Consider the following 22,508-nt stretch of genomic DNA (forward strand, 5'->3'; position numbering starts at 1 on the left):
TAACACAGGTCCCTTTGCAATCAGCGAACCAGCCTCCGGTCTTGGGTTGCGAACACACTCCACGTGAAGAGGGTCGGGAATTTATTCACCGTAGAGAATGAAGGTCTCTTAGCTAAGGGTACCTTTATCATCGTGTAAATAGTGTATTAGATATTCACGAATGCCTTCCCCAAGCCGCTCCTCATAACTCGTTTTTGATTCTACATTCTTTGTGTTTTCCGTTCACCAATTCAAGAACACGTTTGTTTTAGCAGAAAACAGTTCGCCAAATTTTGGATCAAACAGCGCTACTGCTACGATCGCGTATCGCCGTTTCGTGTATTCCTCCGTTTTTTTTGTTTTTTTTTCTTTTCTCGTGAGCGTGCACCGAGCCCTGTTGTCAAAAGTACGACCGCTAAATGCGTCCGATAACAAAGACGCACATGTTGGCTCCCCGCCGTTCGTGTAAAACCTTGAGTCGGGGAGCGAGTAGCTAAGTTTCCACTGATCACTGTATTCACATCCCTCCCCGAAAATCATCCCCCGTGTGAATACCCCTTTAAATGTATCACGCCCCTCATTAAGTTCGGAGAGCCAGTCATTGGTCTTTCTTTAATGCCTTCAGACAATGAAAAGGACGATCTTTGTCGTGGTTTCATTGTCAGGCACTTTGAGTGGCAGAAAAGACCCTACGCCTCTTAGCCACTGAGTCAGTGACCAGGTGAGTCCGATACCGTTCGCTATTCACCTTGCTTGAACTGGTTCAAGGAAGACCGACGACTAGTTTTCTGAGCACATCCCCGCCTTCTATTCCCCCCGGGGACTTGCTGGAGTGCCTATCGCTCAAGTTTTCGAGCAATGCATTTCCTGGGAACCTGTCTGCTCTTCTTCTTCCGCTTCAGCGGCGAGTCCAAACTCCACTTGTCCTCGAGCGCAGCCTCCTGGCCCTTGTCGGTTGCACTTATCGCCAACGTCTCTGGCAACGAGAGGACCAGCAAACCTAATGTAAAGAGCACGACCGCGTTGACGAGCTTGGGGATCAGCCTGTCCATCGGAGGATCCAGAAGCCGCAGGGCGCTGAAAAGCGACGCTGAGATGCCGCCTAGGCGTCCAAACAGGAAAGCGCCGCACATGACAGCACTGCGCACCGCTGTCGGATAGAGTTCGACGGTGAACACAAACATGGTTGCGAACGACACTTCCACCAGGAAGGCGGTCAGGACCGCGACTTTCGCGAACGCCAGCTCCATCCCCAGAGCCACCAATGCCACCAGTGACGTCATCAGCACGGACAGCCCCAGAAAGTAGGCCGACATCGGCTTCCGGCGGCCGTAGCCGCTCAGGACAAAGTAGCTGACGGTCTGAGTGAACATATTGGCGATCCCGATCATTATGTAGAAGGGGAAGGCACCGCCTCCGAACGATTTGTACTAAGCTATGCTGTAGTAGCAGTTGAAGATGGCCCACCAACCACCGAAAACGATGAGCGTTTGGGAACGCCACAGCGGTGAGCTAACGATGTTGAAGATGGTGGGCCTGGCGGTGAACCCCTCACGCGAGACGGCGCTCTCCTTGACCCTGAAGTACGCTGAGCTGAGCGTACCTTGTCCAGGTCCGGGATTCCGTTCTTTCTTGCCGCCCAGAAAATAACCCGCTCGGCCTCCTTGAACTTCCATGAGGTGATAAGCCAGCGCGGACACTCGTCCGTTAAGTGGTAGGTCAGCAGCAGCAGTAGGGTGGGCGATAACACAACAAGCTGCATTGCCGACCAGTGCATCGAGGTTGTGCCTATAAGGCCGAGCACCACGGTACCCAGCACCAGGGGTACGCAGATGTTAAGCATGCAGAACAGCATCCGGTGGTCTTTCAAAGTCACCTCGGCGAGCAGCACTGTGCTGATAGCCTGGGGGGATACGGAAATCGTGTCAGAAGCTCTTCAACGTTCCTGAGGTACGGTACTTCGATGCTCTAGACATACCAATAGACGCTTCCGAAATTGCGCAGCGCCTCTCATCGTCTTTTGGACGTACTACGGCAATTCGATTTACGCAGCGTGAAGGAGTACAATCAGTACGAGTGGTTCATGCTGGTCAAGCATTTCGCGATTTCATAACGCAAAAAAAACAAGAAAAAAACATCATGACAACATATTAGGGTATGCTTTGGCTTTTGGATGTGTTTGTCTTTGTTTACGTCTGTTTTGGTTTGTTAGTGGTAAGCTAGAGGCATTAAGCTTATTCCAGGACGTACAAAACGCTCGAGCCGGCCCGAACATACATCGGAACGGTTTCACGATTCCCCGCGCGATGCAATATGGGAATGACGAGAGGCCTTTCGGGATTTTTCAGGAAGGTACATTCTTAGTCATCTTTGAACCCGTTCAGACAGTGATAAGGACGAGCATGTCACATCTCCCATTGGTAAACATGACTTGCACTGCTGTGTGTGTACCTCGCGCACCACATATTTCGAAAACACCGAATTTGTTTTCTCGGCAAGAACAACAAGGAAGGCCTATTGGTATGGTTCGATGACATCAAGTGCGAGACATGTATACAATTGGAGCCTGCGCTACGGTCGCCTTCTCATGCCGTTTTGGAGGCGAGAAAGATTAAAAAAAAACTTCACAATATTTATGTCCTAACTCTGAACACTAGTGACAAGCATACCTCGGCAAACCTCACTCATGAGGGCCCTCACTCACCCTCACTGACCCTCATCTTCGCAGGTGAGGTGAGGGTGAGTGAGTTTCTGAACCAGGAAAATTCATGAGTGAGGGCCGTGAGGGCTGTGAAGGCGGTGAGAGCCGTGAGGGCCGTGAAGGCGGTGAGGGCCGTGAGGGCCGTGAGGGCGGTGAGGGCCCTGAGGGCGGTGAGGGCCGTGAGGGCCGTGAGGGCGGTGAGGGCCGTGAGGGCCATGAGGGCCGTGAGGGCCATGAGGGCCATGTGGGCGGTGAGGGCGGTAAGGAGTATGAGGGCCATGAGTGCGTGAGGGGCGTGAGGGCGGTGAGTGGAGTGAGGGCCATGAGTGCGTGAGTGGTGCTAGGGCGGTGAGTGCATGAGGTGTGTGAGGGCCATGAGTGGGTGAGGGCGGTGAGATCGTGAGGCCCCCTTCAGATCGAGCATCTTTCTCAGCAATTTGGGTGTTAATGGCGGGTTGTTCTCTAGCTTTCCCTAGATTGACACGAAGTGCTGAGATCGGGTCCGGCTCGAAATAAGCAAGCAACTCCGAGCAATTCGAATACGTTTGAAGCGGCTATATCCAATCAGGGACACAAAATTTTCACGTGATACCTCGTGCCGGTGATGATGACACCGGAAGACTTGGTTCTGGTTTGAAATCGATCGTTTTTTTTTTAAATAAACTGTCTCAGAAAGGTGCATTAGTATTCTTAACGAGATTTAAATGCATATAAACACGTTTATAACGTGTAATTGTGTCTAAATAGTGCAAGAAAAATAAAATTTTATGATGACGATGGCGAATTGCAGCAATTGGGTGCTGCGTGTGATCGCGGGCGGCCCGTGTTGCTGGTGTTGCGACGTAAAGTTTCTGGGCGAAATTGCCCCATCTGAAGCTGGCCTGAGTGGCGTGAGGGCCATCAGTGCGTGAGGGGCGTGAGGGGTGTGAGGGCCGCAAGGGCGGTGAGGGGCGTGAGGGCGGTGAGTGGCGTGAGGGCGGTGAGTGGCGTGAGGGCGTTGAGTGGCGTGAAGGCGTTGGGTGGCGTGAGGGCGGTGAGCGGCGTGAGGGCGTTGAGTGGCGTGAGGGCGGTGAGGGCCGTGAGGGCGGTGAGTGGCGTGAGGGCTATGAGTGCGTGAGTGCGTGAGGGCGGTGAGGGCCGTGAGGGCGGTGAGGGCCGTGAGGGCGGTGAGTGGCGTGAGGGCGGTGAGTGGCGTGAGTGGCGTGAGTGAGTGAGGGGCGTGAGGGCCGTGAGGGGCGTGAGGGCGGTGAGTGCGTGAGGGCCGTGAGGTTCAGTGAGGGTGAGTGAAGGGCTGAAGGTGAGTGTGACTGTGAGGGTGAGGGTGAGTGAGGGGCTGAAGGTGAGTGTAGCTGTGAGGGTGAGGGTGAGTGAGGGGCTTAGGTGAGTGTGGCTGTGAGGGTGAGGGTGAGCGAGGGCGACCTAAAATGCCGACCTCTGGTGACAAGTAATCCTTAACGTTTTTAGTCTTAGTTAACTGGCATTGAACTTATTGTGTCAAATGTTTGACTTTTCTGTTTTTAAGAACTAACGGGCCAAAGTAAATTTTTTATTAAATCCAGGCATGACAGGGAAGACTACAACAATTATTTCAACGAAAAAAGGCCTGTCCAAACAGGATACTACAAAACTCACGACTCTGGCAAATCGTGCCGCGCTCCGCTTCCGGCCGTCGGGGGGAAATTTCCCTCCGTCAAAGCTGCCGGGGTGGAAAGTTCCCCCTGTCAAATCTACCCTTCGCTTCCTCCATGGTGGCCTTGCTCTGCCCATCACGTGGGTCCGGAGAGCCACTCACACGCTCTGTTGGCTGCCGGTCAATCGCTCAAGGTCTCCGCCGTTTTTAAGGTCCCGAAAACGGGAAAGGGAAGATTAGAGTGTAAGGGGGCAAGCCAGGCGAGCTCGCGTTGTATCCAAGGTCGTGTCATCTCCCAGCAGTTATGTGGATAGGATTGGATTCCCGCCCATCTTGTTCCTAACGTACCTCCTATAGACAAACAAACCTGGTTGGTTTGGAATTTAATAAAATAAATGATATATTCTTAAGTTCTCAGTGTTTCTACATACAACTAAAAGTCTCACTGTTGCGCACCGCACTTTATTTTCTTTTTTTTTTTGAGCTACGACCGTGGATTTAGACAAAGAAACTGAGCCAGGGCGGCCGAAACGCATCCTTCGACGCAGGAATGTCCCAAATCCACCCGAAGCCGGACCTCCTTGGCCTTCGAGCCGAGGCGACGGTGGTACGCGAGGGCATTGGCGAGGTGAGCCAGACGCAGGTGGCGTGTGACGTCAAATCTGACGAGCACCAACGTCAGGGAAAAGTGGAGGAGGCGAGGAGAGAAGTCATGATGGTGAAAATTTTCACGAACCCTGCAAAACTTTTCACTACTCCGACAAATCGTAAAAATAGAAGCGTTCGCTTCAATTTTCACCATTTGTCGGAGTCGTGCGTTTTGTAGTGTCCTGTTTGGACACCCCTTAACGCTGTCGAATAATTCTGGTTTTTCACTCTCATGTCTGGATTAAAAAAAAAAAACTGAAAACAAATTTGCCTTCGCGTGTTCTTTCTTGAAAACAAAAAAGTCATACAATTGACGTTTTCGGCGTCTCCAAACCACTCTCAACTCTTACATAATCTTCCGAGTCACGTGATCTGTGACGTAGTTCCGGGTGGACTAAGGGCACGGAGAATCCCCTTTAGATTCTTTTCCAGAGCCTCCTGCTCGCGCGCCCTCTGCTTGGGATTCACATGGTGACCTTGAAGGTTTGTCTGAGCAGTGTGGAGAGGGGGACAAAAGCCGTTTACAACTCCCTGTAACGCCGAATTAGAGCGCAGCTCTTCAGGAGGAGCCAAGGTCACAAAGGTCATGTGACCCCACTGAGGTCACGTGACCCCTAGGTCACATGACCCCCTCCCCAAAATCACGTGGGGATCACGTGACCTCGGGGGGAGGGTCACGTGACCTAAGGCAATACCACCTAGAAGACAAGGCCTGCGCATGACGTTTCGTTAGTAGATCCCCGACCCGCCCCAAGTGGCAAACAGCTGAAGCTTGACGAGAGTAGGGGCCGCGTCACAACTACGTCGCATTCACTTGCGGCCGCAGCTGTGTGCGTGACTGCTGAGCGCGAGCTGATAGCGAGCTTCCAGTGCATTTGCGACGTGCACGCGAACGCTCCCTCGGCCAGGAGCGCGAGCTAGCACGCGCTCCTGGCTTTGAGACGCGCATTTCTAGCGCGCGCGCTCGTTCTGCGGTAGAAGGCTTCGAAGCAGCTATCCGGGGTATAAACAGCGCCCTCGAAAACGGCGTCCAGTGTCAGCGTCCAGCGTCCAACGAAGGGCTTTTCAGCCCTTCGCGCAGCAGTAAGGCAAATTCGCTCATGCATTTGACGCTCCACGTGAACGTCTAACTTCATCGTATGCTACTTGCAAGAGACACTCGGCGTGAGCATCTGTTTCATTATCTGTTACACAAACCACTGAAGCAGGCGAGGGAGCAGACGATGTAGCAGACGATGTTTCTCATCCGGGCTAGCTAGGGGGCGCTGAGGGGATCTACTAGTGATGACGTTTAGAGGAGGAAACGCGCAGGCCTTGTGTTCTAGGTGGTATTGCCTAAGGGGGGTCACATGACCTGGGGGTGTCACGTGACCCCCCAGAGAAATGTTTCCGCCAGATTTAGCGGGGAAATTTTTCCGCTAAATCTAGCGGGGAAATTTTCCGCTAGATTTAGCAGAGAAATGTTTCCGCTAAATTTAGCGGGGGGAAATTTTTCCGCTAGATTTAGCGGGGAAATTTTTCAACTAGATTTAGAGGGAAAATATTTCCGCTAGTCTTAGCGGGGAAATTTTTCTACCAAATTTAGCGGGGAAATTTTTCCGCTAGATTTAGCGGGAAAATGTTTCCACTAGATTTAGCCGGAAAATATTTCCGCTAGATTCAGCGGGGAAATTTTGGCAGTTTGATACTTTAGACCCATGTTACGGATAAAAAAAACAGGACGCGCGATGGCCAAAAAAACGCGTTTTTCGTTTAAGGCTCGTCAAATTATGAGGCGCTGGAGAAATGCAGCCTTCTGCGTTAAGTCCTTATTTCGAACTCTTTTTGTTCGCCTTCCGCCCATTGAAAAGCATGCGGGAAGGGCCTTAGAACGCACCTGGTATCGCTGCGCCGCAGCGTTCTTCCGCACCAAAAAGTTCGTCTGCTTTCTTCGCCGCCACCATGGCAACGAACGCCGAATGAATAGAAGCACGCACAGTACCGCCGCGTGAAGCCGGCAACAGCTGACGCCATTTTACGAACGCCGTCTGCTAGCCAAAGCCGAACGCGGTGTGTCAGATCAACCGCCTCCGCCGGTGCGCCGCTGGCAAAGACGACGAAGCTGAGACACACCGACGGCGATCGAGCAAGCAACAACACCGCGGGACGACTGCAACGGCGGCATTTATTGGGATCAAAGGCGCGAAATAAGCAAGAACAACTTTTATTTGAATCATAACACGCGATATCCAAGTTGGGGACCAGATACTTTTGCTGTGTCTTTCCTGTGAACTTTTTACAGAGACACGGGGTGCCGCATTCAAAACACAGCTCCGTTTGCAAAATATGGGGGCCCTGAAAAGGGCCGTTTAGACCGCTACCAGAACCTATAACTGACGTAACGAGCACTTGACGAGCGGTTGGCGCATAAGTCGTCTTTATGCACGCAGGCGGGCGACGGGCTCAGCGCAGCGGATCACTCGAAGTCACCGGGGCCGTCAGAATCCTCGTCCTCCGCACTATAGGGAAGGTCCCTGTCTGCATCGGGGCTGTAGATTTTGGCGGCCGCGGTGACGAACGACTGGAATCTATCAGTGTTTCCGCGCGCCTTCTCTCTCCTCCAAAACATGAATTTTGCAAGGTGACCAGTGAAATGGTGGCTCTCGCGCCGTCCAGACGGAAGAGAGTTTTTGACGTGGGCCCAGGTGCCCTCCACCGTATTGGTGTGCGCACCGGTGTTCGGGTCGACAAAGTGCAGCTTGTGGTTAACGGTGAGGTGCGTGAAGCGAGCGTCATCTGCAAGCTTGCGATAGCCAGTCAATCAATCTGTGATTATTCTTGTTCCAGGGCGGACCCACTCAACTATTAGCCCTTGCAGGGTTTTAGCGTCACGGGTCTCCCCGGGAACACGAAAGCAGCACCCGGTGCAACGCGCCACACCGCCAAAAACCCACTGGCCAGGCCTTAAATACCCGCGATGGTACTTTCGCCGCCCGAACATACTCTCCTCTAATTCTACAGTCACGCCTTCGCCGCCAATCATTTCTGAATAATGAACACATTATATCACGCTACGCTTGTGTAATTATTTGTCTTAGATTTATTAACCTGACCCAGTACTTAAACCATTCTTTTATCGATAGTAAATCTTCCAATATATTTTTTAAATGTGAAGGTAAAAAGACACGGAGATTGATGATGATACAGACGCCAACGCCGCCCTCGGAAATTTTTTGAACATTAGAAATCAGCAGTTTGTCTGCCATCCGCCAGGTAGCGCAATAAAACACCCAGACAGTTTTTAATTGTTTTTAAAATTAGCTAAGCTCCACACCTATTCAAAAACCAAAGCAAGATAACTGTGAAGATTTAATACATCGCAATGTATATCTATTCCAAACAATAAATGTTATTAGATGCCAATAAATCTGTTTGATGTACAAAAAAGATATGCGTCAAAAACAGGTAAGTTTGTAGGGCTCCTGGAGCGTTATGACTTTGGAAACGAAAAAAAGCCGTCGTCCACCTCTTGGGCAACCATTGTAGCTCTAAATGTTATAGAAGATTTTATCATAGTTTAATTATTTCCTCAGCGGCATTTGAAGTACCATGACTCGAAGCACAAAAAAGTGCTACGTTTGATATAAAATATCTAAACAAAAATATTTTACACAACATTAAGTTTTTTTCTGCATATTACCAATTATAAGCACTACATCTGTAGCTAATTTCATTGTCCTAGCGCTTGTCAGTAAAGACATATTTGTGCTGAAAAATGTCAATTTTAGGGCAATATTTGGATGGATGAAAAAAACAAAGTAGTGCAGATACCAAAAAAGTGTATCGTTAAATTCTGCTCCGACATCATCTGAACAAAACTGCTATATTGGAACCGTGTTATCTTTAATGGATCGTTCATAAAACATGAACTAGCGGAGCAAGTGAGGGTCCGCGCCATCATATTCGCATCGCTATAAATGCACATGAACAGGAAAAACCAGCACACACATAATATCAAATGAAAGAGGATTGCATTGCCTTTCGAATGACATCAGTACCACAAAACAGTATTCAAAAAGAGATGAGTAATGACCTGCCAAAAAGTACCTAAACTGCCACATTCAGTGGGACCGTGGCCTTAAAGGGGAACTCCGCCGATTTCTTCATGGTCTCCGATTTGCTTGAAATTTCACTAAACTCGCCAAACAACATCGCCAAAATAGTATCCCAAATATTAGGTCAAAATAATTTTTTTTCACGTAGTTATTGAATTTACAATTTTGGTCCTCACCGTGTTTTTCAAACTGAAAGTCTCTACTGGCAACAATGAAAAAGCGACGTCATTGGAAGTGCAGCGGTTCACTCTTTGGACTGTAGAATTTGTTCCCAACTGATTTGAAGCAGTTTCATGGTGTCAAATGAATGCTTTGGAAGCTCGCTCCAGTCCCCGCGCTCCATCACGGAACAAATGATTGACATATTCTATTTTTTAGACTGCTCGCCCGACTGGCAAGCTGACCTTCCAATGACGTCACGGCCCTGAAAAGGGCGGGTATATTTGAATGTTTGTTTTTGCATGATTTTCATTTGCCGATTTCGCAATAACTATTATGAATTTCACGATACTAAATAGCATACCAGAAAGGGTAAAGGCCGGGGAGTCAGAAAATATAGTTAGTTGAGGTAGCTCAAAAATCGGCGGAGTACCCCTTTAAGTGGCAATTATATTAAAACAAAATATCAAATCGTATCAGTGTCTCTGAGCCAACGCGCTGGCCCATGAATTCATATGTTTCGGGTTTAAATGTCGGCCGATGTGGCCGCAATCCGACGGAGGCCAATCTGAGCTTTCGGTTGCACGCCCGAAGAACTTCAGATAATCAAAATAAACCCTCAATTCTATCATTCTTTTATTGGGGCGTGTTAAGTGATTTTTGTTGGTTTGGCTTGCAAAACCCTAAGATATGAATATTAGCTTTGCTTTACCTTAGTTTAGAGCGCAGTCAACGCTACCGGCTGATGAAGCCGCTGAAGCAGCGCCATGAGCTCAAAATCGAGCAGTTCGTTCTCTCTCTGTGTCTTTGCGGTCGCGCTAAACTAGAGCCACTAAATAAGCTACGCTTCATACAAATCCTGGTGCTTAAGGCTGCGGTCCCACGGCAGCCATCTTGAACAAAGCGTTAGTTCAACCAATAGATGGCGACACGCACTCGTGGGGTGTGAAAACATATCAAGGGGCTTTAGTGGGGTGGCCGAAACATTGTTTCACGGTGGGATGGTTCGAGCACCATCACGTTCCCCTCGTGGCCTTGCTCGCGCCGCTGCCAGCTGTGCTCAGCTGGCTCAAGTAGCGTGGCCTAGCGAACTCCTGTATGCGAGAATGTCAGGCTGGGTATAAATGCGGTTCGGCGGTTGTCACGGGTTTTCGCAATAAATCTTACCAAGAAGGAATCAAATGTTGATTGACGTGTCAATATTCTATCAATGAAAATTTCTTCTGCAGGAATGCACGCTCAGCAGACTCAATCTTCCAAAATACCAGTGGAAGCGGACACCGTCAAGTAAACTCGTTCGCGATTTACGGTACTTACCTCAACATTATAATGACGACTGAAAAGTGACGTCACAAAATATTATGTTTCACGGGATCCGGAAGATGTTGTAAAGGTTGTTACATTATAGGAGGTTCCCAGAAAAAACAAACGCCGCTCCAATATTTTCGGAAGTACCGACACACATAATGTTGTGGCTTAGGAGGAATATGATAAAAACCATCAGAATAAATAGGATGACGTTTATTTGCAATGAAGAGGCTATGAATGAACGGCGTTTAGCGACGGCAAGTTATGAGCGTTCGGGAATTTATAAGTTCACGTGATTGCTAACTATGGACATGCGGACAATGAAGACTTGTTTTGTCCGGATATGGAGTAGCGGTGGCGATCTGATATCGGACGACTCGTGGCAGACGAACAAGCCAGTTTCTTCTCAGCGAGTGGTAAGCGTCCAGTATCAAGCACAGCACGTGGCAACCGACGTTGTCGACTTTTCGAACACTGCTGGCACCTGGATTAACTTTGTGGAATGACTCAAAGTCTTCCTCGAGTCCAGCGCCATCATAAACAGTAATTGAAAACGATCCATTATTGAGTCGGTGGGCGGCGAAACGTATCCGCATCTGCGGGGTCATTGTTGATGCGTACTCTAAGTGGTTGGAAGTTTACACGATGCCTGTCACGACGTCCAAACGCGTCATTGACGTTCTATGCTCTGTTCTTCCTACTTCTGCCCTACCGAAAACACTTTTCTCTGATAACGCGCCAAATCTTGCTTCAAATAAAATAAAAAAAATTTTTTGAAAAAAAAAAAAAAAGAAAACCGGCATGAGGGATCACCTTAGTGCACCATACCATCCTCCAATTAACGGGCAAGCAGAACAGATGGTGTGCGAAACGAAGGAAGCTCTCTTAAAGCTTACGGAAGAAGCAGTTCAGTGAAGAATCGCCAGGTTCTTGTTCCAGCAACACGCGACGGTCTCATCTTACATGGTAAAAACACCCGCCGAAGCAATGTTCGGCGGACGAAGAGCCACACCCCTCGATCTCATGATACTATGGCCTACGAACGAAGATCGAGAGATTCCCACATCGGGAATAATGGCAGTTTATTCGGTCGGACAACTCGTCTACCTGAGGAATTTCAACGGAAGTCGGGCCTTCCATGTAAAACTTGAGTAGAAATGGCTCTTTGTTGGTTGACCAGAAGGTGTCATCCCTCTGAATACGTTGGATATCAATGCCCTTCAGTGTAAATATAAAGAAATCACAAAACTCTCTTTGTGTATTGTGTAACTACCCTTGTATTTGGTAGTAGAAGCTATAGTGGTGATTTGGACCTATCACACCAGGCTCATTTTTCTTATTTTTCGCCCCGTACTCCTTTGCGGTTTAGCAGGCTTCAAGAATCTTTTGGAACGGGGCACTTTACGTCAACGAGGCCATTTGTTCCAAGAAGTCAATCAGGGAATGCTGCTAGAAATCCGTCTCTCATATTTACGAATAAGCCGCACTTCTGCACAGTGCAGTTTTCCTGTTCCACATACAGTTGTAAAACAGCATCGTCATTGATTCTACCATATTCTATTGCGGGTGAAGAAAGGTCTTTGGGTACACGATACTTGAAACAAGTCTGGCAATGTACGTTGTGGTTCGACAACCACTAATGTCGTCGTCCTTGTAGAGCCTCATCATTTAATCATTACCTCGTCACCTCATATTGCTCTTCATCAACAGTAAGTACAATAGGCTACCGCTTTATTACAATCCAAGAATTAAAAATTTAGTCGTTCAGTCCTTCAACAAGTTTATTATTTATATAATGTTATTACGTTACATTACCTTGAGACGACCGAAGTCCATCGTCGATCTTCAAATACTTATACCTGTATATAAATTAGACGCACAAAGGGGGAGGGGGTCGGTGGCCGAGTGCATGGTCTCTAGTTTGTTTCGCATTATGATGTACCGCATTAAAAGGTACAAGCGCGAGCTCCTTGCTCTACGGCACATCTCGGCGGCAGAAGCTCTCGTATGTTAATGAGCTCGGGCTTCTAGCCCTCTCCGCGGTACAACATAAGGTCAAACTAGGGTGCCTTCATGTGCGCTTTGCTTAGGGTGGAGACATCTCGCCATTTTGTTCCCCACTTTTATTTTTATTTTTTGTTAAGAAGCGCGTGAAAGGGCGTACCCCGGCACGCGTGTGTGGCGCTGACTGTGCTACGGCGACATTTTGTTTTCGTCGATTTCTTTGTATTTTCCCCGTGAGCGCGTGCTGTCGGCATCGGGTACTACAAAAGGGGGTATCACTCTAAGCAGAAGGACATTGAGACACCCTAGGTGAAACGGAGTATAGCGCACGCCAGCTCGGAGCACGTGGTGCGAAAGCTCGCACTACAGAACCCACCCCGCCCCTGCCCGTTTTGATCTGGAAGTGCATCGTACCGGCGTGCGGTCGTGTATCACTACTGCGTGGTGCACGTTAAAGACCCCAGGTTTGCGGTTGTACCGCACTGGCTAAATTTTTCATCTACAGCTGAGACACCAGACGCCCACTAAGGCAGACTAACTTCTGGCTGTATAAACATACCCACAACAATTTGCAATTAGACGCACAATCACAAAGAACACAGCATGCCGCCTCTTTTCTTTGGATCGTATTTTTGTAAGCCACCGCAAGCTCGCGCGTTCTTTCTTTTGAGACGGTAAGAACGGTTGCACATAAAACCCGCGTTTTTCCTACCCGACCGCTTCCTCCTCTCATTATGTGTAGTTGGTTATAACTAAATAAGGTATAATAATAGTGTATTATTCATATTCAGTTTCAGTTTCAGTCAGGGGAAAGAAGATTTGAGGGAAGTAGAGCCAATAAATGAGCTGCGCTTAGAAAATCGGCACTCTCTTCCCCTACAGTGTTGTGAACGCCGCCATTTTCGTGCTTGGGCAGAGCAGGTGCAACTGCCGATTGTCATGATTCAAAAGTGCGACATCCTCAGCATTAGATTCGGTGTTAGGAAGCTCATGTAATGTTGCTTTGCTTTGTCGCAAACTGTTTAAAGTGGAGGATGGAAAAGCGTTTCTTGTGATTTCAGATAAAGCTTCAAATAACTGGCAACCATGATTTTAAGCCACAATATGGCCAAGTGTCGCTACTCTGAAGCGTAGCTTATTTAATGACACTATTCATGCTCTTGTTAAAGAGGCTTGTAATACCTAAAGCCCCTTGATAAAAGCGTTTTTTACAAGTACCGCCAACCATTGTTGTGGAAGCGCGCGAGACACGTGCCATGAGCGGGTGCTCCGCCGCCATTCGCTTCCAAGGCCCGCTCATTTCAGTGCTGCGCCGCCATTTGCTTCCAAGGGCCGCTCGAGACATGGGCCTCGTGCACTCGCGCATTTGACGCTACTTGCAAGACAAACGCAAACACATCGAGGGGCTTTAGTAATACCTGGAGGGGCCATGACGTAAGCCCCGTGGATTCCACAAGCCACTACCTTTTGACACCTGCCTCTTCTTCATTGTTCCCGCTTGTGTCAGTAAATTAGCTACGGTTCAGAGTAACGACACTTGGCCATATTGTGACTTAAAATCGTGGTTGCCAGTTATCTGAAGCTTTATCTAAAATCACAGGAAACGCTTTTCCGTCCCCCACAAATGTTTAAACAACCCGCGACAGAACATTGCAATATTGCATCAGCTTCCTTTACTTTTGGATCATGACGATCGGCAGTTGCGTTTGCTCTGAACAAGACCCAAAATGGCGGCGCCCAAAACAATTTTGGGGAACGGAGTGCCGATACTTTAGAGCTCATTTAGTGACTCTAGGCATGAAGTGAACTCGGGTGTACTATTTTCCTCTTCGTCTTTATTGTTTAGTGATTTCAATCGTATCGAATAATGAACACATTATATCACGCTACGCTTATGTAATTATTTGTCTTAGATTTATTAACCTGACCCAGTACTTAAACCATTCATTTATCGATACTAAATCTTCCAATATATTTTTTTAAATGTGAAGGTAAAAAGACACGGAGATTGATGATGATACAGACGCCAACGCCGCCCTCGGAAATTTTTTGAACATTAGAAATCAGCAGTTTGTCTGTCATCCGCCAGGTAGCGCAACAAAACACCCAAACAGTTTTTAATTGTTTTTAAAATTAGTTAAGCTTTACACCTATTAAAAAACCAAAGCAAGATCATTCTGAGAATCTAATACATCGCAATGTATATCTATACCAAACAATAAATGTTATTAGATGCCAATGAATCTGTTTGATGTCCAAAAAAGATATGCGTCAAAAACAGGTAAGTTTGAAGGGCTCCTGGAGCGTTATGACTTTGAAAATGAAAAAAAGCCATCGTCCACCTCTTGGGCAACCATTATAGCTCTAAATGTGATAAAGGATTTTATCATAGTTTAATTATTTCCTCAGCGGCATTTGAAGTACCATGACTCGAAGCACAAAAAAGTGCTACGTTTGATATAAAATATCTAAACAAAACAATTTTACAAAGCACTAAATTTTTGTCTGCATATTACCAATTATAAGCACTACATCTGTAGCTAATTTCATTGTCCTAGCTCTAGTCATTAAAAAAATATTTGTGCTGAAAAATGCCAATTTTAGGGCAATATTTGGAGGGATGAAAAAAACAAAGTAGTGCAAATACCAAAAAAGTGTATCGTTACATTCTGCTCGGACATCATCTTAACAAAACTGCTATATTGGAACCGCGTTATCTTTAATGGATCGTTCATAAAACATGAACTAGCGGAGCAAGTGAGGGTCCGTACCATCATATTCGCAACGCTACAAATGCGCATGAACAGTAAACACCAACACACACATAATATCAAATAAAAGAGGATTGCATTGCCTTTCGAATGACATCAATCCCACAAAGCAGTATTAAAAAGGAGATGGGTTATGACCTGCCAAAAAGTACCTAAACTGCCACATTCAGTGGGACCGTGGCCTTAAAGTCATTGTCCTGTTATCTAAAGCTTTATCTGAAATCACAAGAAACGCTTTTACGTCCGACACAAATTTATAAACAGTTCGCGATAAAGTAAAGCAATATTACGTGAGCTTCCTGACACCGAAACTAATGCTGGAGAAGTCTCACTTTTGAATCATGACGATCGGCAGCTGCGTTTGATTTGTTACTTACCACCAAGATGGCGGCGCCCACAAAAATATCGGGGGAAAAGTGCCGACACTCTAAGCGTAGCTCATTTGGTTTAGCTCACAGGCTAAACCAAGTGCGGTGGGGGATCATTCGCCCAGTGTGTCGTGGCACCGCAGATCAGAGCACGTGAAGAAATGCTCGGGCTCGAGCTCCGTTCAAAGCACGGAGCTCACGCTGCAGAACCTCTAGGAACTAAATCCCCTTGACGTGTTTTGCATTGGTTTTTGAAGTAACCTCAAATGGTGCCAGTGCACGAAGCCCGTGTCTCGTGCGGCCTTTAGAGGCAAATGGGGGCGCAGCACTAAAATGACTGGCTCTTCGGCGGATCACTCGCTCGTGGCCCGTGTCTTGCGCGTTTCCACAACAATGGTTGGCGGTACTTGTAAAAAACGGCGTTATCGAGGGGCTTTAGCAGGGACCCAGGGTTCATTCACCCATCTGCATCCTACCGTCGTGCGACTGTGTACCACATATACTGTGTAATGGTCGTTAAAAGCCCCGAGCTAACAGTTGTACTGCACTTTTTATGATGTTCAACGGGTAACAATGTCGCCCTACGCAACTGCTGCTCTCTAAAGAACTAACGACTAATTTTGAATGCGCCGTTACATCGCATTTTGATTGTGTGTTAGCGTGTTCGCGTTCCCTTTTTTCTTTTTTGTCTACATATTTGATTATGCGGTTCTTAGTTATGATCAAACAGACTGCAGTTGTCGGACTTCTGGAAAAAAATATAACTAAAAAATGGTACGTGAACGTAAAAGACAAAAATAGAAAACACACATAGGCGCTCTTGATAAAATTAATTGAAACAATAGAATTGAATATAATTGTGTTTTCAAAGGTTTGAGCGCACCAAAGGCCATAAAAGCGGGCTCAATGCTTTTCGTGGTGCGCTTGTTCACTGGAAGTGTAGTTCAGGGCAGTATGCTCGCACTTGTATGTTCCGCTTCGCTCGCGCGATAAAATGAAATACTTTACTACTGATAACGTGTTTAGTGAAACAAAGCTTATCTTCTGTATATGTGCAATGCCCTCAGTTTTCACGTGAGTATACCCTTGTTTATCATGATTGTTTTCCTTTCCCACTGCAATTCAGCTCGTGCTCTTTTATATTCTATATGCATTAGAAATTAAGGTAACGCAGGAGAATTCTATTTTTCGGATTGTAAAAGGATCCTATGTTACTTGCCACGTGTACCACAATAATTACAAAATATTTTAAACTTCAAATGTGGCCGCTTGCGTGAGTAAACAATGTTGTTTGTAGAGAACAATTCCGATTTTATTAAATTACGTGCGAAAAGCTCAATCTAAGCACGCGACCGTTGGATAGCAGTGAATATTCCTAACCGGCGCCGAGATGATGGGTAGCTGTCAGCAGGTGGAGTTTTTCTATCAACCCAGAGTTAGAATGTTTACGTCTGTTTGTTGTAAGTAATAAAGAGACAACTTACACCAAATCTGAGGGTAATAAAGTACTATGAGTTTTTAAACATAACTAGGAATGCCGCGAACTTTTTCGAATCGAAGTTTCCATGATCGAATCAAGCGGTTCGAAAGGTTCGAACGATTTCGAATTTTCGAACTTTCCATATCGAGAAAGTGAACGGAAGTTGAATTTTTGAACTTGTTAAACTAAGAAGTTCGACGCTTTCAAAATTTCGAACTTATTACGCTGCAAAATTTGATGTTTGCCGAACTTTCGAACTTGATAGACTAAAAAAATCGATGATTTTCGAACGTTCGATTTCTTGCACTAAAAAGTTCGAAGCTTTTCAAACTTTCAAACTTCCTACGCTAATAAATTCGATAATTTTCGAACTTTATAACTTATTCATCTAAAGAATTCGAAAATTGTCGAACTTTCGATTTCTGAAAAGTCAAAAGTTCGACGAACTTGGAATTTTTTGGGATAAAAGTTCGAAGACGGGCGGGTGGTTTCATATTGATTTAAGCACTGAGGTACATACGTAATTTTTGTTCTCGCATTTTTACATGCGGTGCCGCATTCTTTGCGAAAAACAATGCCGTTTATTTCAATCATCTGGCATGCTTTGTTTTAAAGAAATTAATTTCCGAAGGAGCGAGGAAAGACGACGAGTTTTTGACGATTGTCATTTGTGTCATATTTGAAGCGCGCTATAGCCGAAGATATTTATGGTAGAAATGTTAAACCTTTTAAGAGTGATCAATGTTTAACCTAGGTAAGTGTCGAGTTAAGATATGATTATTGTTCAAGACGAGTTTCGAAGAAATATCCAAATATGTATCTACGGGTGAATATGCCCTAAACTTGGTAACTGTTTTCGTCCAAATTGTTTGAGGCATCGCATTTAAATTAACACCACAGACAGATATTGTTCAACCTTCCGCCAGCCCATGGTCCTCCCCAGTTGTTCTAGTCAAAAAGAAAGACGGGACGTGGCGATCCTGCGTCGACTATCGTCGGCTCAACAAGATCACTAAAAGGGATGTATACTCACTGCCATGTATAGACGACACACTCGATTGTCTGCACGGCGCCCAGTACTTTTCTTCCATCGATCTTCGCACCGGTTATTGGCAAATTATCGTCGACGAGTTAGATAGAGAAAAAACTGCATTCATAACTTCAGACAGTCTCTACGAATTTAAAGTGATGCCGTTTGGCTTATGCAACACCCCTGCAACCTTCGAACGCATGATGGATCGTCTCTTACAAGGGCTCAAATGGACAACCTGCCTATGCTACCTCCGACTATGTCATCATTTTTTCCACAACGTTTGCATCTCACCTCGAGCGACTCGACAAGGTTCTCGCCCTCTTCGGGAAGGCAAACCTTCAATTGAATTCTTCCAAGCGCCAGTTTGGTAGCTCTGAAATTAAAGTGCTAGGTCACCTTGTGGACAGAAATGGTATTAGACCTGACCGCGACAAAACCAAGGCTGTCCAAGAGTTTCCAACGCCAGCATCCCCTAAGGACGTCCGCAGTTTCCTCGGATTGTGTTCATACTTTCGTCGTTTCATTTGCCCGTTTGCTCAAATTGCCCGTCCTCTTACAAGCCTCCTAAAGAAAAACCAACAATTTCTATGGACTGCCGACCAACGCAAGGCTTTTGAAGCTTTGAACCCAGCCCTAACTTCCAATCTCATTTTAGGCCATTTTGATCACACCGCCCTTAGTGAGCTACAAACAGACGCCAGTGGCCACGGCATTGGAGCTATCTTGGCACAGCACCAACAAGGCCAAGAACGTGTGATCGCCTACGCCAGCCGCACCCTTTCGTCGGCCGAACAAAACTACACCTTCTCCGATCGTGAGTGTCTGGCTGTCGTCTGGTCTATTACGAAGTTTCGCCCCTATCTCTTCGGCCGTCCATTTTCTGTCGTCACGGACCACCACGCACTCTGCTGGATCTCTTCACTTAAAGACCCTGTGGGTCGCCTTGGACGCTGAGCCCTTCGTCTTCAGGAGTATGACTATAGGGTCATTCACAAGTCAGGAAAACTTCACCAAGACGTCGACTGCCTTTCTCGACATACATGGATGCACCGGATTCAACGTCTGATAGCGAGGCACTCCCGTTCTTCCAAATATCCGCCATTTTTAACATCGCAGAGGAACAACGCCGCGATCGTACTCTCCAAACCATTATCAATGACCTCACGGCTGCAACGACTCGCCGAACTTCCACTCCCTACAGAATTGAAAACGGCATCCTTTATCGCCAAAATTATCGGCCAGACGGTGCTCCTCTGCTTCTTGTAGTTCTCAAACACCTTCAAATGACAGTGCTCGTCGTGCTGCACGACTCACCATGCTCCGGCCATTTAGGTGTCATCCGGACCTATACCCGTGTTAAACAAAGATTTTACTGGACAAACGTGTACCAGACAGTCAAACGGTATGTCTCCTCTTGTGACTCCTGCCAACGTCGCAAAACGCCATCTACGCGACCCGCAGGCGTACCTCACCCTTTGCCACCTCCTCAACACCCCTTTCAGCGACTGGACGTGGACCTCCTCGGCCCATTCCCATAATTCTACACTCGCACACGCTGGGTTGCAGTTGCAGTTGATTATGCCACACGCTACGCGGTTACAGGTTCACTCCTGACTGGGACTGCTGTCGACGTCGCCGAATTCCTCCTTCAAGACGTCATTTTGAAGCATGGCGCACCACGAGAAATTCTTTCTGACCGAGGCCGACCTTTTGTATCGAAAGTTGTTGCTGAAATTTCGCAATACTGCTCCATCGTGCACAAACAAACAACGGCCTATCATCACCAGACCAATTGAATGGTCGAGAGACTCAACCGGACCATCTCCGAGATGCTTTCTATGTATATATCTTCCGACCACTGCAATTGGGACACAATCCTTCCATATGTCACTTTTGCCTTCAACTCCTCTCGACACGACACCACGGGTTATTCGCCCTTCAACCTTCTATTCGGCCGTGAACCTTCGCTCATGCTAGATTCCCTGCTTCCACTTCAACACAACTTCATGCTAACCGGCCATACGATCGACGCCACACGCCGTGTCGAGGAGGCGCGCCAACTGTCACGCCTTCAAACTCTAGACTCCCAGGACAGTCAGTGTGCCCGCTACGATCACAGGCACAACCTCGCCATTTATTCCCCTGGTAATTCGGTGTTGCTCTGGACACCTCGGTGTTGCGTTGGCCTCGCTGAAAAGCTTCTCCCACGGTATCGTGGCCCGTACAGGATTATCCGCCAAACGTCCGACGTCAATTGTATTGTCAAACCTTCTGGCCCTCATCGCAATCAGCACCCTCACCACCCCCAGACAGTGCATGTCCTGCGACTCAAGCCATACAAAACTCCTGAAAACGGCGAGACGCCGTTTCCTCCGGCGGGCGAGTAGTGATACGAAGAGGAGAAAGAAGTTTGAGCTCGGCTGTGGGTAAAAGAAGAGGAAGCAGCAGCGTTTCTGGGATTTCGCAGGACTGCCATCTTTCAACCTCTCGTTCATTGTAAAATATAATATACCATAATCACCGTAACACTTTCATTACTATCTGCAGAATACAAATTAATGTATATATATTTTTTTTTTAATTTTTAGGAATGAATTAACTCGGGAAAAAAGATTTCTAATATTGTTCAAATTCGGCACGTCATGAAAACATTTATTATTATTTTTTTTTTCATTTAAATTTTTGGGACGTGTTTCTTTTAGCCTGTACACATTTTGGTAAGAGAAACCTGTTTCATAGTTCCGGGCCTTTGAATATGCAAGAATACCACACTTCCGGCGGATTCTTGATAGTTTTTTTTTCAGCTTCTATTTTTTGTATTTGTTGTTATGTTTATTTGTTTATTACTTTTTACCAACGGCACAGTTATTTAGGTCGAAAAGACATAGCTTTGAACTCCCGAACCACTAAGCATGTGACGAGTAGTGCCTTCTGAGAACCAGTTCCTAACAATGACCATCTACGCGATCTTTTATGGAGTGAAGACCGACAGTAGCTATACATATGCATAAATAATTTCAAGTTAAAATAAGCTCGACCATGCCCTGTTTTCCGGTGTTGTTTTCTTTAACAGTCCGAAATATCTTGCGGGGGGGGGGGGGGGGAGGCTGGAGCCCCCCCCCCCCTTCCCTCCCTTTCCCCCCTTCCCGTTTTTTCTCTTCCTACGCTGCTGGTATGGTAGAACGCTCCTCGACCTCAAGTTGTGTCGGCTTGTGTTTTTTGCTCGGCGTTTCCTCCGTCTCCGAAAATAAACCTCCAAAACAATTACAAATTAAAAAATTGTCAAGGTGCCGGCGAGCTGGTGTATGTTGATCATGATGCAAAATCCCGAGACTGGAAAATAAATTCGAAAGAAATAGTGTAAAAAGAAAGAAAAAAGGGGACAGGACAAAGTCTCAAGCTCAGTTGAGTTTGAGACGTTATTTCTCAGTTGAGTTTTCAGCTGAGTTGAGTTTGAGACGTTGTCCTGAGCTGAGTATGAGACGTTGTCCTGTCGCTTTTTTACTGTCTTCTTACACTTTTTCTTTCTAATTTCATTCCCAGTCCCAGGAGTTTACATCATGTACAAACTAAACTTACTAGATGCCAGCGTCACTCGGGCGGCGTTCGATCGGATTACTACCAGCGTGCAAGGGGGTAGGGAGACAGTTTGCCAGATCAGTTCAAGGTTTTTCTGAACCTCAAACACCTGCCTGCCCCTGGACTTTTCGTTCGTGTGATCACTACAGCCTGATGCACGTTAAAGACCCCCCCCCCCCTTCTCCCCCCGGGCTGGCGGCCATAATTACTCATCTGCACACGTCACTCTGCACTGGCAAATAATCTAGCACATCCGGGGGAACTCGTCTCATTTAATTGCCTGACCAACTTCGCGCAATCTGAATATAACACCCGAACATTTCTAAACTTGATTTTGTGGAAACCAGTGAATCGTGAAAACGTTATTTGAAACTGAAACTGTGGCGGAACATGAAAACCGGACTTCTAACTTTGCGCACATGGACTTTAAAGAAATTCGAAATCTAAGTTTCTTTTTCGAATTTAGCGCTAAAAGAGAGTCGAAACCTTCGAACTTTTTGAACGTTATGTAGAAAGAAATTCGAAATCGTCGAATTCGTCGAAATTTATGTCTAAAAAAATTCCAAACGTTCGAATTTTTTTTAATTTCAGACCCAAAGAAAATCGAAAAATTCGATTCTCCCGAATTTCAAGTTCGGAAAGTTCGAAATCTTCAAATTTCTTGAACCTCAAGTTAAAAAAATATTTGAAATATACGAACCCGAATTTTTAGAAACCGTGAAATCTTCGAACTTTTTGAATTCGAGATTCCGCG

The 22,508-nt window shown here is 46.6% G+C and overlaps 1 protein-coding gene across 1 annotated transcript in view; it reads right to left on the reverse strand.

The window, feature by feature from the left end:
• Positions 1-815: 815 nt before the first annotated feature.
• LOC115332408 (solute carrier family 22 member 7-like) overlaps positions 816-22,508 on the reverse strand; it is a 40,208-nt gene continuing 18,515 nt past the window's right edge. Inside the window, exons 2-3 of the mRNA XM_029994787.2 lie at positions 1,583-1,882; positions 816-1,409 (exon numbers count right to left, since the gene is read on the reverse strand). Of these exons, the coding sequence (XP_029850647.2) occupies positions 816-1,409; positions 1,583-1,882 (894 nt within the window). The remainder of the gene's footprint in view (positions 1,410-1,582; positions 1,883-22,508) is intronic.

This window comes from Ixodes scapularis, unplaced genomic scaffold (assembly GCF_016920785.2).
Source record: "Ixodes scapularis isolate PalLabHiFi unplaced genomic scaffold, ASM1692078v2 PGA_scaffold6__148_contigs__length_123643588, whole genome shotgun sequence".
Lineage (NCBI taxonomy): Eukaryota > Metazoa > Arthropoda > Arachnida > Ixodida > Ixodidae > Ixodes > Ixodes scapularis.